Here is a 15,627-nt window from a genome sequence, read left to right as displayed (position 1 = left end):
TCCCTATTTTTCTCTTTTCTTGCCACGTAATTATAATTTTTCTAGCTGGGAGGGTACTGGATACGGTGGGATACAGGTTATCCCCATGTTCTGCTGAGCTAGTAAAATGACACGTGGAATTTAAATGAGTTGGCAGTATTTTATTGGGTTGTAATTTTTGATAGCTGGTTTTATAAGGGCCAGTTAGAATGATCCAGAGTTTCCTTTTCGCCTCTACATATTTCTATCGTCAGCTGTCTTTTAATTTTTATCAGTGACCTACCTGTTTTTTTAGTTCGTTTAAAAAATAATAACTTTTTTATTTTTAGTAACTTTTTAATTTTAATTTTTCATATAGCATGTTTAAAACTATAAAATTGAAGGACATTTTGGTATATTTTTAATTTAACATCATAAGATTTAAAAATCTTCTTTATTTTCTTAAATTTCGTGTCAAATCAAATTAGCTCATTCTTTTTTAAACGGGGAAAGTATAATATTTTTGTGGCTTATCATTTTAATTTTTAGATAAATATAACTGTTAGGAGAAAATGGCATTATATTTCACATATAGTTATTATCTTTGCCAAATTTATATAATCTTTTTTTTTTAGTCCCATATAATCCACTGTTTTTTCAATCTGTATGGAAAAAGAAATACCTTTACCTTTTTTTTCGAGTTAATTTTATGACCCTAAACTTGACACCAAATTATAACTTTGACCTTAAACTTTGACAGTACGCAAATATGACCTTTAACTATTCAAAACTGCACAAATATGACCTCCAATCCTACGTGGCAAAACGCGTATTCAACACGCAAAATTGAGCGTGTCCAGCTTAAAATCTAAGGACATAACACATAAATATGATCTTAAACTTTGACAGTGCACAAATATGACCTTTAACTATTCAAAACTGCACAAATATGACCTTTAAATGACTCATCATTATTATTTTTTCATTATTTTTGGCTCAAATATGAAAATGGCATCTAATTTCTTTTTCATTGCGGAAAAAGAGCAATATTGAAGATTTATTAATTAGGCAGGTCAGCCTCATACAAAAAAATCGAGCGGGTATGTATATATATTATAAAGCAGAGGACGACTTTAAGTTATATAATATATCTAAATATTAAATTAAAGATGAAACTATACTAATAATAAAAAAAATTATAGTTTTAATAAAACGTTATTAAATTAATGTTATTAAGGATAGTAGTAGTAGTAGTATATTAAATTAACGTTATCAAATTAACATAATTAAACGATGTTATTAAATTAACATTATTAAATTAACGAGGGGTGCACCTACGTGGTTGCAATGGGATTCACCCGAACCCCCTCGGTAAAAAAATTACTTTGTATATATATAAGATAGAAAATGTATATTTATGTACGTATATTAATGTTGAACCACATGAAACAAGGCACTTAGATAGCCCAGTGGTGTTATTTGCTCTTCTTGGGCGCTTCCTTCAGCCTACTGTGAGGGTTCGATCCCTGCTAATGGTTGCTTTTTTTTTTAATTAAAAAAAAGCTAGGTGTTGCTGCTATAGAAATAAATAAAATAATAATAATAATTTTTTAAATAGAAATAAATAAAATAATAATAATAATTTTTTAAAATTAAAAAAAAGTTAGGTACTGCTACTATAGAAATAAATAAAAAAATTATTATTATTATAATAATAATAACAACAACAACAATAATAATAATAATAAAAAAAAAAAAAAACAATGTCGCTTTAACACAAAAAGCAAAACTTTGACAGTGCACAAATATGACCTTTAACTATTCAAAATTACACAAATATGACCCCTCTCCAAGTCAGCCCTTTTAACGACATGGCATCGTGTGATTGGATTACCTTTCCACGTAGGCGCGAGTGACACTCACGCGTGGGGTTGCAAAATCGGAGGTCATATTTGTTTGGATTTTGAATAGTTAAAGGTCCTATTTGTACACTATCAAAGTTAGGTCAAAGTTATAATTTGGTGTCAAGTTTAGGGTCATTGTTATGTATTAACTCTTTTTTTTTTAAATGTAAAACTTACATAAATCTCTGTAACTTTATCCTAATTGCTCTCTATCTCCACTTTTTATTAAATTACAAATAATCTCTTATTTTGCAAATTTCGAATATATAATTAGCATCCGAATACATAATTTTGAACTTAAGAATATAACAATTAATTACTCTATTTTTGCTCAGATATATAATTAGCATCCGGATACATAATTTTGAAGTTGAGTTACATAATTTGATTACTGAGATATATCCAAATCTGAAACAATTTGATCGAGATATATAATACATTAACTAGACCAACGAGAAATACATAATTTTAATTTATAAATCCGAAAATTTATAGATTTGTGGATGTATCCAGTGCTATTAGAAAAATGGATTTAGGCAATAAATAAAAAAGATAGGAATTTTCTATAGTTTAGTAAAAATAAGTTGTGGTGTAATGTAATTTAAACTTTAACTTATTTTTAAACTTCTCCTTTATTATTAGTGAGATATTCATAGCACACAAATATATATGCAATTATCTTAAAAGCATTTGTATATAATTTAAGTAATTAATGGATCGTGTGGGTGAGGGGTAAAGGGTGTTCAGCATTCAGTGATGAGGCTACGAGGGTAGGGATGAAAATGAGGTGTGTCCAGGTGGGGAGGGCATCCACTTTCCTAATAGGATTATGAAAATTATGTTCATCATGTTTTAAGAAACTTGATTTCCAAAAGAAAATATTTTTAAAAAACTGTGACAGACTAATATAAGAAAAAGGGAAAACATCCATACACAACAGACCCTTAAACTCGTTATCTAATCAAAGTGCATCACATAAATTAAAACGAAAGAACGTAATATGCAGCTTTTAAGATAGCAGTAGAAATATTTAGACATGACTTTTAATGGAGGAACTATAACCAGTTTGATCATCATAATACTTGGACCATAGCATAACCCCTCCATACTTGGTGGAACCCTTTATAGCTGGAAGCACCTGAGAAGTCAAATCACCAACTGGAATAAATCCACTTCCAGCTGCATCAGGAGCAGCAGGCAATCCGAGAAATATTTTCTTTGCAGGAATTGATGAAATCCATTGTTTCCATGAATCTTGAAAACTAGTAACATTTTCTTGATTGTACTGACATGGAGGATTGTTGTAAAACTGCACCCAAACATAGTCAAAAACTCCTGTTTGCAAGGCCCCTCCAACACAAGCATCAGGAAATGGACACTGTGGGGCTGCAGTTAAGTACACTTTCTTGTTGCCTCTGTTGCTATATTTTGCAAGATTCTTAGCAAGATCACCCCAATATGGTCCTTCTCCACTCTCTAGATCAAAGTCGATTCCATCCAAAATCGCATCTCCTAGAGGGCGAGAGGGCGATTTTCCACCTAAAAAGTTGTTCCAGAGATATGTAGCGACTTGATAAGCGTCGCCAGGGGAGGCAATTGAGTATGCTCCTGCTCCTCCTCCGATCGATAACATGACTTTGATTCCTTTGGATTGACAAGATTTTATGTCAGAACTCAAGCTAACGCATCCATTTGGAGTGTATGGATCACAATGGCCTGCTAGATTGAGCATCGCGTTTCGGCCGCTGCCAAAAGTTGAGAGGAATGCTATGTTCACGTAGTCATAGTTCCCTGTAGCACAAGTCTCGGCTAGTGTCCCTTCATTGCCATTTTGTCCCCAATAGATAGCAATTCCCCCTGCTTCAGACCTTGTTGCTAGTGCTAAAATCAACAATATTGGGACATAATGCAGACAAAATGAAGCCTTGATTGCCATGTTCTAATTGGTTTTCAATGTGATCTTTGATTTTGTTCTCGTTGGAATAATGCAGCAAAGCTACATGCTTTTTATAGGGAAAGAGATAATCTGAATGGTTGTGGAAAGTTGTCCTTAATACCACTTGTAGACAAAATAGAAGCCATGTTACTGTTAGTTTGTGCTTCTGCTTGGCGTGGCAGTTGTTAATAGATCAATATTGACTGCTAAAACATACAAAACTTGAAAGCAAATAACCACATGCTGCCTATGCACCTAAAGAGAACTTATTCACTGGGCTAAAACAGTATTCAGCAACAGGGACTGCCAAAAGTTTCAACAGGAAGAACTTCAGTACCTGTGCCTTGACTCAAAAGGCTATTCTTCCAAGAAAAAAAAATAAAGATTGCAAAATGGAACAGTAGCAACTTTACCATGATAAATGTGTGCTTTCTTTAACAACTTAAGCTTTTCGATGACGGGAATGGTCTTCTCTTCCCTAGAAAATGACTCGATTTTGTGAGAATCTCTAGTTCAACGGATCCAATACAATCTTATATACAAGAACAGCAGTGACATTATCTTATTTCACATCAACTACTACTGACTTTCACGAATCTCCAGTTCAACAGATCCAATCACGATCATATATATAAGAACAGCAGTGACATCTTATTTCACACCAACTACTACTGACTTAAGCTACATTTCAAGTAACCAATGTAATTTCACTTAGCAGAAAGGTATTGAGACTTTTCTTAAGTTACAACGCGTACAATTGCTGAAGCTCAGCGTGTGACTGTTAGCTGACAAATCAATCCTTCTCATTCTCCTATATGGATGAGTAAGGCTAGGAAGAGAAAAATGTGATGGGAACTAAAAAGAATAAGAGAATTTCAAAATGAAAAAGAAAAAAAATGTAGAAAAGGAACACTAACAACATACATGCACATGCTTGACAACAATATCAGAAGGATGCATCTATGCTCAATACCCTCTCAGAAGGATGCATCCCTCTGAACAAAAATGAAAAAATGATAGGGATTTTGAGGAAAAAAATATATCAACTGAATTAGACTATTTAACTTTGGACATACTAACTGTAGACTAATGCTACCTCATACGCCTTGCTGTTGCTGTTGTCGTTGTGTTTGAATTTTCCAATTCTTCAGGAGGCGGCTTGACATATTTTCCTAATGCTTTTTGATGAGTTCGATTCTTAATCCTTTTGATTTTATCCTTACTCTGTTGCCTCCTTTTCTCTTTCTCTTTGTTTTTTAAATGTCTTTCTTTCTCATAGATACCTTGCCAGAAAACTTCACCAGTTGATGGCCACAACCACCTCGTTTTTGGGCGGTCAGTGTCCGCCTCCTCAGCCAGTTCCTCGTCCATGCTCTTAAGAGTGTTAAATTGGAACCATTTCACCCACATTTTGCCTCTACGGTTTTTTAGTTTATGTTGTTCTTCCATCAAGCCTGTCTGTGGGTCCACATACATCATTCTTCTTGCACTATGGTATGCCCAAACATTTACAAGCATCTCAATGACTCTTGAATAACAATGCTTGTCCTGAGAGAAGTCAGAAAAAATTGATGATTACAAGCCAAGTCCATAACAATATCAAAGACGATAATTTTCCCAATGAAGCAAATCTGCAACTTAACGCGGGGAACTTGAACCGAATATTCCACGAAATGTCGGTAAGACAATGAATTTCAAGATATTCTTTTAAGAGTTCTATTTCAATACTTCTCTAATTATTAGACAGATCGCTCCTCCTTTAGCTCGTTCCACAAGTTGTTAAAAAAACCAGGTCACAGATACATGAGCTTAGTAAGCAAATTCTTTACCATGCAAGGATACATGAAGCAAACATCAAAAATTGTTCACATTTTAATGTTGTGGCTCCCAAATTAGCATCAGTACCTTGGTCAAACTAAGGTAACAACGGCCACTTCGATGGTGATCTTCGTAAAATTGAGAGTCGAGTGCATCAACAAACATCCTACAAAGGAAGATGGCATCTTTAAGAGATCATTCAATGAAAAAATCAATTCAGGTGCCCAATCTCAGGATTCAACTATGACTTGCAGAGACAAAAATTGTTCAAACCTTGAAAACATAACAAATTCTACGAAGGACTTGGTAGGCAAAACCCAACTATGCATGACAGACCATGTGCCTCCATCCACAGGCATGGGAGGAAGAGAGCTCGAATTCTGCTTTAAGCCATACATCTTTTTGAGTGCCTCAGCGAAAGCAAACCTATAATAGATGACGTAAAAGATATTAGGTAATACATCACCAACAGTATCGAATAAAAGTTTTTATTATGAAGCAGGGGTGCTGCAATATGGGAAAATAAATTAAATAATGTAGGGAATCTTACTGGCAATTTCCAGCATTAAGAGTATCACAAAATGACCAGAAATCTTGTTTGAGTGGGTTCCTTGGATCCACATCCATACGAGCCCAAAAGTAGAGTGTGTCACCGTGCCTTCGTGCTTCAATAGCATCAAGTAGTGACTTTTCAGCAGTCTTGGACAGTGATTGCTGTTTATGTAACAATGTTGGGGTAAATTGTAAATCAAAATAAAACACGATGGGTACAGTAATGTGATTTGCACTTAATACATCAGATGACTTAATTCAATTGCCAAGCAAGACCAAACGACTAAAAGATATTCAGAAAAAGGTCGGTAAGATACTCCTTGTTCTGTTCAAGGCAGAAGTGAAGAACCTCTGGCAATTTAAATCTTGACAAGCTTCAGCTGGAGCAGTAAATTTAGTATCAATTAGCATTCATTTACTTGACAAGTCACACTGGACGGTAGTTAGGTAGAGTCCAGATCCAAACTCCTATTTTGTAACGCACTCTAAATGAAATTTAAAGGAAAGAGGACATTCAGTTAGACCTTAATTTATAAGTTCGTCCGCAACAGGACTGGTGTAATACTTGAGATAGTATGTGCATACTTCATGAGTATTTTATTCATTTGCAAGTAATGCTATGTTTTATAGTTATTCATGGCAAGGCATTCGCTTATTTCCTGGAAGAGAGACAACAGACAAGGATGACCCAGCATCCAGACAAAAGCCCACAACATAGCTGGATATAGAACTTAACTATTGGTTTCATCTATGCAAGTCAGATTTCCTTGGAAAGAGTTGGAACTCATTGTACAACTAGGTGCACTTCAAAGATAACCATGTTTTTCCCATGCTTTGAGTAGTCCGACTGAACTAGTACTTTTTGATAGGCATATTTAGGTTTCTATGCATAGTCTAACTTGAACAAATCCTGTTCTCTTAGACCTATAAGGCCTTGGTGACAACATAAGATGCATTGTAAATATTATTAAGAAAATAGACCTTGGCCTACCTCTGCCCCAAAAACTAGATAACGAGGTAAGGATTGTCCAAGGCCATATAAGAAGACAACATTCCATTCACTCAATGTCCTAACAACTATGACTTAGATGCATATGTCAATGATGATCTGGACCTTTGTTTTTCTTAAGACATAGTTGAATGAATTTAAATTTGAACAGTGATATACGATTGCAGCTCTTTACTCAAGGTATAGCGTACTGTTTCAATAGGTTTGACGTAGTTTCAGGATGTTTGGACAGCTTAGTTAATGAATCTGTTGAGTGCAGAGGTTAAAGCCTCTGAAATCAAATTTATATGAGTTATCCTGATAAAGACCGAAAGGAATGGGTCAACATGTGAACCAACATTCCCGTAGCTAGTTGACATCAAGAAGGTAAGTGAAGATAGTTGCAACCAAAACTCGTCCATCAAAAAGGCAATTCATTAGTGCTGAAAAAGTAAGAGAAATCTAGACAGTCCAACTCCCGTACAGTGAAATAATGCTTAAAACAACCTATTGCACAAAAGGGATTCAAGCCACGTCTAAACTAATGAATATGCTATCATATTTTTCCACACAAACAAAAGAACAAGTTGCCTTACAAAATGAAAGCAGAAACATATATAAAGAATATATACCTGTCTTGCTGTTGCCCTCCAAGATTGAAACCCTATCCAGGTATTTTTGTGTATCCTATCAATCCTGTTAGCAACAGCGAAAAAAGCTCCATATTCACCAAGAACGTCTCTATAGTAAGGGTTATTTAGAAGTTGAAGCCGAGAAGGAGCATCTACATCATCATGACCAGGTCGTCGCCCTTTGCTTGACTGAAAATGAGCCAATTCAGATGCACATCAGATTGATGAATCACATTTTTTATATCTACTAACTTCAAAGAGATAATGAATCAGACAATCAAAAGTTTTGGAAGCAAATTTACATCGAAAGATCATAACTGAATACATCAACACTAAATGAAAATAATAGTCAACTTCCACCAATCAGGGATAATACCATGTTATTTTGCAAAGTCACATTTTCTCTCTTGCTCAGGTTGGGATACAATTTCAATGGAGATTTAGTCATGACACTCATAAGCCAAAGAAACAACCCTCACATAGAAAATTGTCAATTCCATTTCTGAAAAGATTTACCACTGAGGAATTAATAAAACGGAAGGAAAAAGAAAACCACCAGATATATAAAGCAATCTGGTGACCGGCTTTGCAGAAGTGTCATTTTTTAAGAAACATATAAAAACAATTGCTAATCTTCAATTCAATTTTCTGTCAATAGCACAAAATTTCAGTTTTCTTTGTATATGGTCCATGTTATTGAGTTAAGAAAACAAATAAAATGTAAGGAGAGAACTAATACTTTTTGCTCCATACATAACCTATCAAGCAAGCTATAGAGAAATGTGAAGCAATTTGGAAGCAAGATTACTCACAAGTCCAAGGCCACGATAAAGTGATGTACTATGCAAGAAGGGCCAGGTCCCTTGTCCAAAATATGGCTCATAAATGCACAATGGTTGACCAGTTCTTTCAAGCTCCCCTTCATCCCTTTCACGCAAATCGTTCCTAGACCGATCAGCCCTTTTGGCACTTCTATACACTTCCTCCCATGTTCCCCGAGGTTGATCAGTTCTGCCCTTCAACTGCATCGAATTTAAATGCAAAACGATAAAAGTACCATTAATCTCCAGATTTTCAGAGTTACAAAAACAACTCTTTTTGCTTTGTTGGTAGAAGTAATAACCAGTCACAAAGTCAAGTATTTAAGGGAGATCAAACAGAAAAATTATAGGAAACAACGGCAAGTCCAAAAATCAATTACCTCCTCATCCTCTCTTCGCTTTCTCACATTAGCTATCTCAGTATTTGTGTGATCCTCCCAAATGCTGTACAAAAATTCCTCATTCTTTTCCACCATGGCTGCAGAACCCTCTCTTTCAGTCGGATTCCATTGCCTTTCAAACTCATTCAAATATCTTGTGGTCTTCAAAGTGTTGTTCTGAGAATATTTTGTCTCGATTGCTTCAAAAAGTTGCCATTGCCATTCTGCTTTTGGTTTTTCAGGAATTTCAGTAACAGCCTTAGGATATGCAACTTCGGATGGAAATCGGAGAATGTTCTCCAATAACAAAGCATACCCTTCCACACTTTCTGATACCATGAGGTTCCTTGCAGTATGTTGTCCAACTGAAGCAGCCTTGCGGGCTAGAAGTGACAGTTCACCATTTGATACTACTTGCAACATGATCTGTGCTAAAACGTTGACGTTTTCTTTTGGAAAAAGATAGCCGTTCACCTTGTCATCGACCTAATAATAGAATAAAAATAAATAGTAGGAGATATGTGTGACCAAATGCTTTGTGCACTGGTGCGATAAAGATAAATTAAACATAAAAGTCTTGAGTAGGATACAAGAGAAACTAAAGTTGGAACTAGGCCAAAGAAAAGCTATGAGTATCTAAAAGAATATCAAATAAAAGAACAAGTGTGAGCATTTACATAGCTAAATCATTTCTTCCATCCTTGTAAAAACTAAGTTATCAGAACAGAAAGATTTCTTTAGGTGATCATCTTCAAACACTTTCCCATGCACGGGATGAATTCTTGTAGTTGAGCTAAGTGTGTCATGATGATGGATGAAATCAAAAATTGATTCAAGGCTCAAAATAACTTGCTAGTACCAATATATGTTCTCAACCACAACAACAAAGATGTATATGGCAACCTAGGCAAAAGTTTGAAATCCATGGAACATTTAATGAGTTAAGATACCTACATATTTCTTTATCATTGGTAGATCTGGAGCCACTATAGGTTTCCCAAAGCACATTGCCTTTAGCAAAGTGTTTGGAAAAGATTGCTCCTCACGGAGAGATGCATATATGACAAGGTCAGCCACACTCAAAGTTATATCTGTATCTTCGGCAGGAGCAACGTGCTTCACCATTCCCTCGGGATAACTTAAGTTCCGCGCAATAGCCTATGGAAATCACACTGCCAAGTTACTACAGTACATGTGAGAGGAACCAAAAAAATTAAAGACATCCAAACTGCTACATTATACAGACCAAGACAAGGACAAGAAAAAGAAAAAAAAAATATCCTTTACCTCCACAGCCACACTGTAGTTGGTATTTGGGCCCTCTGTCAGTACAACAATCTTGAAGCGGGAATTTGAATTGCCATCATTCATTAATTCAGGAAAAACCGGTAATAAAGCTTGTAAAACAAGGGCTTGTTCTAGCCAGAGACCTTTATATAAAAGCTGACTCCCCACAACCACAATAACAAAGTTTTCAGGTGCATAGTTCATCTTAGCTCGTGAATTATCATTGGATACAGCCATGAATGTATCAACTTCCCACGCTTCTTTAGGAGAACTCGGAATGACAAAGTAGTTTCCAGCATCGCACTCTGAATAACCTATCTAGATAATGTATGTCTCATAGTCAGGATACAGATAATATTGATTCCTCATTAAAAAGAACTAAGCATGAGAATGCAAAAGGGAGTTTGAATAACTCACCCATTTCACCAGGAGAATAATTTTAGTTGTTGATGAAGAGAACATACAAATTATATTTACTTTGAAAAGATGATTGAGCAATTTATGTAATATTCTTTCCTTTTTGGCCAGACACAAAAAGAATTGACACCTTTCTATACTTGGTAACAATTTAACTTTTTAAACCACAAGTTTCAAAGGTCTTCCTTCCATTCTCAACGCCCTGTCCAGTCAAACATCTTCACATAAATTGGGCGGGGAGGAATATTATTTTTCTTTTTTTGATGACGATGTTGTCTGGGACAATTTGCCCACACCTCGACTGTCTCACAGTGTTCCTGCAACCATCCACCAGCACAAGTACCGGGTAACTCTACCAACCAAGGCTTAGGCAGAAGACTTCATGGTTCTCCTTACACTTCATTGACCACTAGATCATACCACTAGATGCATGTTACTTCTTGGGAAGGCAATATAATATGTGAGTCTGTGAGATGACCTCTACCAAGACAACTCTACGTAAATTACAGAATATCAACACATAAAATGAGTGCAAATCATCTTTCACACAGAACTAACTAGACACATATCAAGACAAAGGAAAGATCTATCTTTGATTAAAGAACAGTACCGGCAAGATATAGTTTGGGAAGACCACAACATTGGCACGACTAAAGACTTTTCTCCAGTTATCCACTAAATCGTTCTGCCCACTTGAAATATACTGCTTCAGCCGAGAAGCAAGTGTAAGTTCATTAACAGTCCATACCAAAGGTACATTTTTGAAAGGCTCCTGCATTACACTGTCACAAATATCATTGGAAAAAAGCACCAGAAAGAGAGCTAAGAGAAAGGAAAATGAGGCAAATCAGACTTCTTATCACCATAGTTAAGAAAGTGCAACATAAATACAAATGCTTTGAAAAAGAGATACGCAAGAAATCGGCAATACTTTTTAGAACATGATCATTCTACAAGACTGTCTCTATGCCATATCACATGTGACATACCCTTTTCTGGAACTCAAAATTATCAGATCTTCAGAACAAGACATAATAGTTCTTTTTTAAAATAAAAACAAGACGATATAGTATATACTGATAAACACCCACAACGTTTCTAAATGCATGGTTGTACATCTTAGAATCAGACCATATATTAATAGGACCTAGCCAAAAGCTTGAGAAAATCCAGTCATAATAAGTAGAAATCCAGATCTTTGTCGTTAAAATAAATTAGAAAATTACACCAGATATGCACCTCACAAACCAAAATCCATAATTAGGCCATTTACCACCAAAAGAAAAGGGCGCTGAAGATGTTCAGCCTACGAAATCTCGGAAAACACTCACAGAATCACTCCTGAAGAGCCCCAACTTGGACATTGGCAGCACTTCTGTCCGCCCCAACCAGAACATAAATTAACTAGGATTCGTTTTTTTATACTCGTGTGTATCTTTGGTAATCTCAAACAATAAATGAGTTGAATTAGTTATATAGATACTATACAGTAAGGTAGCAATTCACATGCACCGCAAAGCATGATAGAAGGAAAATCACAAAAGTATCTAACCAACAGGACATTACGAAAGATATCTGATAGACTGATACTGAAAATAAAAGAAGTGCTTACCAAGACAAGACATTGACAGCTTCAAGAGAGTTCACAAGTAGGCCATCATAGCTACATAGAGCATGTAAAATAATCAGAAACTGTGTCACTCCAAGTTTTTTGGTAATACATGGATTCTTAGTGGTGAAATATTTCAAATATCTAAAGGCAAAGGGAACAATATAACTCAGCATGCCATGTACTCCAAATAGATACCTAAGGAAGACAAAATTACATCTGATAATTTCAAGAAGCCTCGTAAAGTTATATGACAAATAGTAAAATGATTCTTCAGCTACAGACAAAAAGTTTTCTTCCATCAGTAATCACCAACATTAATCAAAAGTTATCCAATCATTAGAAAATAACAAAAAGTACATACTTTAGCCAATCTAAGGAGAACTTTCTATGCCCATCGGTGTTCAAGATGACAACTGGAACTCCTACATCTTTCCAAATGGACCTCACTGGACCATCTTCAATTGAGAGAACCTGCAGATTTTTGGAAGGTCATAAGTGCCAAAAGCAATGGCAATCTCTTGTAAGAAGGGGCAACTTTGATTGATTCAGTAGCTTCAGACATCCTAATTATGTTATCACTACCACTAGTCTTGGAGCAAAACATTCACAGCATTCTTAACTTTCGTATCGGTTCCAACACCTAAACTTCATAGCAGCTGGCATTGCCTCCAGTTACACGATCCTTAAGTAAAAATCACAAGAGTTACCTCAATTTCGTAGCCGATTTCCCGTAATGCAGCTGCAACATTAGCCATCATTATTTGATATGGATCAACCAACAAATTTGCAAACACCTATATAACAACAAACAGAATAAATCAGAAGCTACTTCAAAAAGAACAAAAAAACACAGAAAAGCACTTAACCAAGTACACAACCATAAAATCAAGATTAACTTTACAGAATTGAACTGGAATACTAATGCTTACCAAAGCCAGCTTAGGTTTTCTATAACCAAATCTAACAACAGTCCTTGAAGCAACAGTCCCATTAGCCTCCACAACTTCATCATGAAATTTAGCTAAAACCTTCAAAGGCTCAAACTTTATATCTTCCCCAAAATCCAAACCCCCCAACTCTTTCAACAAAGCTAAATCCCCACCCCTCACTTCACTATCTTGACCAAGATTCCTAGATTTTTCCATCACAGAACCAGGCAAGAACATCTGGAAAAGAACAACAAAGAAGAAAAACACAGCAACAGTACAAATCCATTGTAGATAATTAATCTTGTTAACAAACAAGAATCTTGCAAATCTCGATCTGACTTGTCTTTGACCAAATGCACCACTATTCCTACCAGTAACTGATGAAGAACGAAGCAAATTCTGATCTTTTTTCAAAGAAACCCCATTTTCAAGAGACCCCATTTACATCCCTTCAAAAAAAATCTATACAGACCAACTCATACAAGTAAAGCAAAAGAAAGAAAAAAATCAAGAACACAGCTAACCCACTTCACTAGTAGTGTTTTGGTTTATTTTAAGTAAAATATTTATTGTGATGTCAAAAAGAAGAATAAGGATAGTGTGGTTTGTTTTCTACCATTAAAGAAATCAAGAAGATGCTTGTGAGTTTAGCAGCTTTAAAGAAATCCTTCTTTTTCTTTTTAAACTTTTAAAGAAGCAGCTTCACATTAATACAATATAAAAATGATCTGCACATATTAATTACTGTAAATTAAATTTAATATATATGAATAAGGAAAGAAAGAGAATACAGCTATTTATGTTTTATGTATGTAAGAAAGAAGAGGAACAGAGCAGAAAACAGATTTAAGATAAGACCATATGCGATTGTTCTGCTACTGTGTCATTGGTCGTCAACCATATATACAATTTTAAAAAAAAATAAAATAAAATACCATGATATATACACACAAATTATTATACACTAAAAATAAACTCAAAAGTTTTTTAGATTGTGAATTACTAAAAGAACCTACTATAAGTAAATTGATATTAGTAGCTTAATTTGGTAAGATTCTATAGGGAGAAAAGAAAGTAATTTGTTGCAATGGTTATAATATTACTTGAAAAGGACCCTTTATTTAATAGCATTAATTAATAATCTAAAATAAATGGTAAGTGGTCAAAGTACAACATGTTAAATTGCCAATTGTAAAAATTATTAAACTATGTTATTTATTAATATTATTTTTTACTTATTATTTTTAATAAATTAAGAAAATATAAAATTATTTTTTCATGTTTTATTTGTAGTATTCATTATTTATTTTTCAATGTACACACTAAACATTAATTATAATAAATTTATTATATTAATAGGTGTGTCAAATTAAATTTTGAATTCGAACGAGTATTTACTAAAAACTTTAGGACAAAGGGAGTCTGTAATATGTGAGAAATTGAAAAAAGACACGATATTTTGAATTTTTCGAAGAGACACAAGTAGGCGAGAAAGAGAAATTAGTGCGATATGAGATTGAGTGCCTAGTGGAGAGGGGTTTGTTTTATAACCTATTTTCTTGCTGGATAATATATATTTTAGGAAATAAAATAAAATACTCTTCTTGTGACTATTCTTAAACATTAAATTACTAAAAATATACTATATATATTTATTTTACGTGAATATTTGATATTGGACGGAGTTCAAAATATTAATTTGGCTTATATAATATAATAATGGTGCTAAAAACGTAATGTAGTAACATAATAATTTAAGAGGTAAAATTGACAAATAATGTCTGAAATAAAAGTAGAAAAGTTATAACTTGATGAATTTTATTTTCGAAAATTTGTGATGTTCACATAATTGGGCTGAGCCATCAGAAAAGGATATTAATTGTAACCATACATGATTACTCTCTAATATTTTTTAGGATTTTTCTCCAAAATATCTCAAGTAAATATGTGTATGTGTACTTTTAGATTTACGTTTTTTTTAATTCTTGTATAACCATGGAAATAGCTAATGAAACGAGCGTCATAATTCGCAATTTAGGCAAGAGATTTAATAAGCACTTGAATGAATTCGGTTATTACCTTCTTCTTTTTTCTAAGGATGGTCATTAAAAAAAAAGGTATTTGTCTTTAAACGAATTATGTCATTTTTATTATTTTGTAAACATTAGCTTGTTGAAATTGATGAGATTAGGTCATTATTGAACGTGAAGACCCCCTATTTGTAAGTATTTGAAATGCATTAAATAATGGGAAAAATTACATTATTGACAATGAAAAGGAATCTTTAAGGGAAATAAAATGTCTAACTATTTGCAATAACATATTTTACATAGCAAAATGAATGAATGAATCCTCTTGTGCGGTTTTCATTAGTAATATCGAGAGAGAAATTG

At 34.2% G+C, this 15,627-nt stretch overlaps 2 protein-coding genes across 2 annotated transcripts; both read right to left on the bottom strand.

Moving 5' to 3' along the window:
- Positions 1 to 2,770: 2,770 nt before the first annotated feature.
- On the bottom strand, positions 2,771 to 4,345 carry LOC107839251 (acidic endochitinase). The gene has a single exon (XM_016682661.2). It carries the CDS (start codon positions 3,796 to 3,798, stop codon positions 2,893 to 2,895), a length of 906 nt encoding a protein of 301 aa, XP_016538147.1. The 5' UTR covers positions 3,799 to 4,345; the 3' UTR covers positions 2,771 to 2,892.
- A 139-nt stretch (positions 4,346 to 4,484) lies between these two features.
- LOC107839250 lies at positions 4,485 to 14,103 on the bottom strand. Its single transcript, XM_016682660.2, has 14 exons — positions 13,235 to 14,103; positions 13,013 to 13,099; positions 12,667 to 12,776; positions 12,306 to 12,356; positions 11,304 to 11,475; positions 10,277 to 10,594; positions 9,944 to 10,147; positions 8,990 to 9,475; positions 8,601 to 8,810; positions 7,789 to 7,977; positions 6,167 to 6,330; positions 5,890 to 6,042; positions 5,704 to 5,782; positions 4,485 to 5,346 (listed from the first exon to the last, which is right to left on the bottom strand). Exons 1-14 carry the CDS (start codon positions 13,673 to 13,675, stop codon positions 4,891 to 4,893), a joined length of 3,120 nt encoding a protein of 1,039 aa, XP_016538146.2. The 5' UTR covers positions 13,676 to 14,103; the 3' UTR covers positions 4,485 to 4,890.
- Between the last annotated feature and the right edge of the window lie 1,524 nt (positions 14,104 to 15,627).

Source organism: Capsicum annuum, chromosome 8 (assembly GCF_002878395.1).
Source record: "Capsicum annuum cultivar UCD-10X-F1 chromosome 8, UCD10Xv1.1, whole genome shotgun sequence".
In the NCBI taxonomy this organism is placed as follows: domain Eukaryota; kingdom Viridiplantae; phylum Streptophyta; class Magnoliopsida; order Solanales; family Solanaceae; genus Capsicum; species Capsicum annuum.
The sequence above is the reverse complement of the archived record's forward strand: the minus strand, read 5'-3'. Positions and strand labels throughout refer to the sequence as shown.

What these genes read in the sequence shown, in the direction of transcription:
- LOC107839251 (XM_016682661.2), bottom strand. Translation starts at nt 3,798, where the DNA reads ATGGCAATCAAGGCTTCATTTTGTCTGCATTATGTCCCAATATTGTTG.
- LOC107839250 (XM_016682660.2), bottom strand. Translation starts at nt 13,675, where the DNA reads ATGGGGTCTCTTGAAAATGGGGTTTCTTTGAAAAAAGATCAGAATTTG. An exon ending in AAATCGGCTACGAAATTGAG is followed by an intron (nt 12,777 to 13,012) that starts GTAACTCTTGTG and finishes AAAAATCTGCAG; the next exon opens with GTTCTCTCAATTGAAGATGG. An exon ending in TCCCAAACTATATCTTGCCG is followed by an intron (nt 10,595 to 11,303) that starts GTACTGTTCTTT and finishes TACATTATCTAG; the next exon opens with ATAGGTTATTCAGAGTGCGA.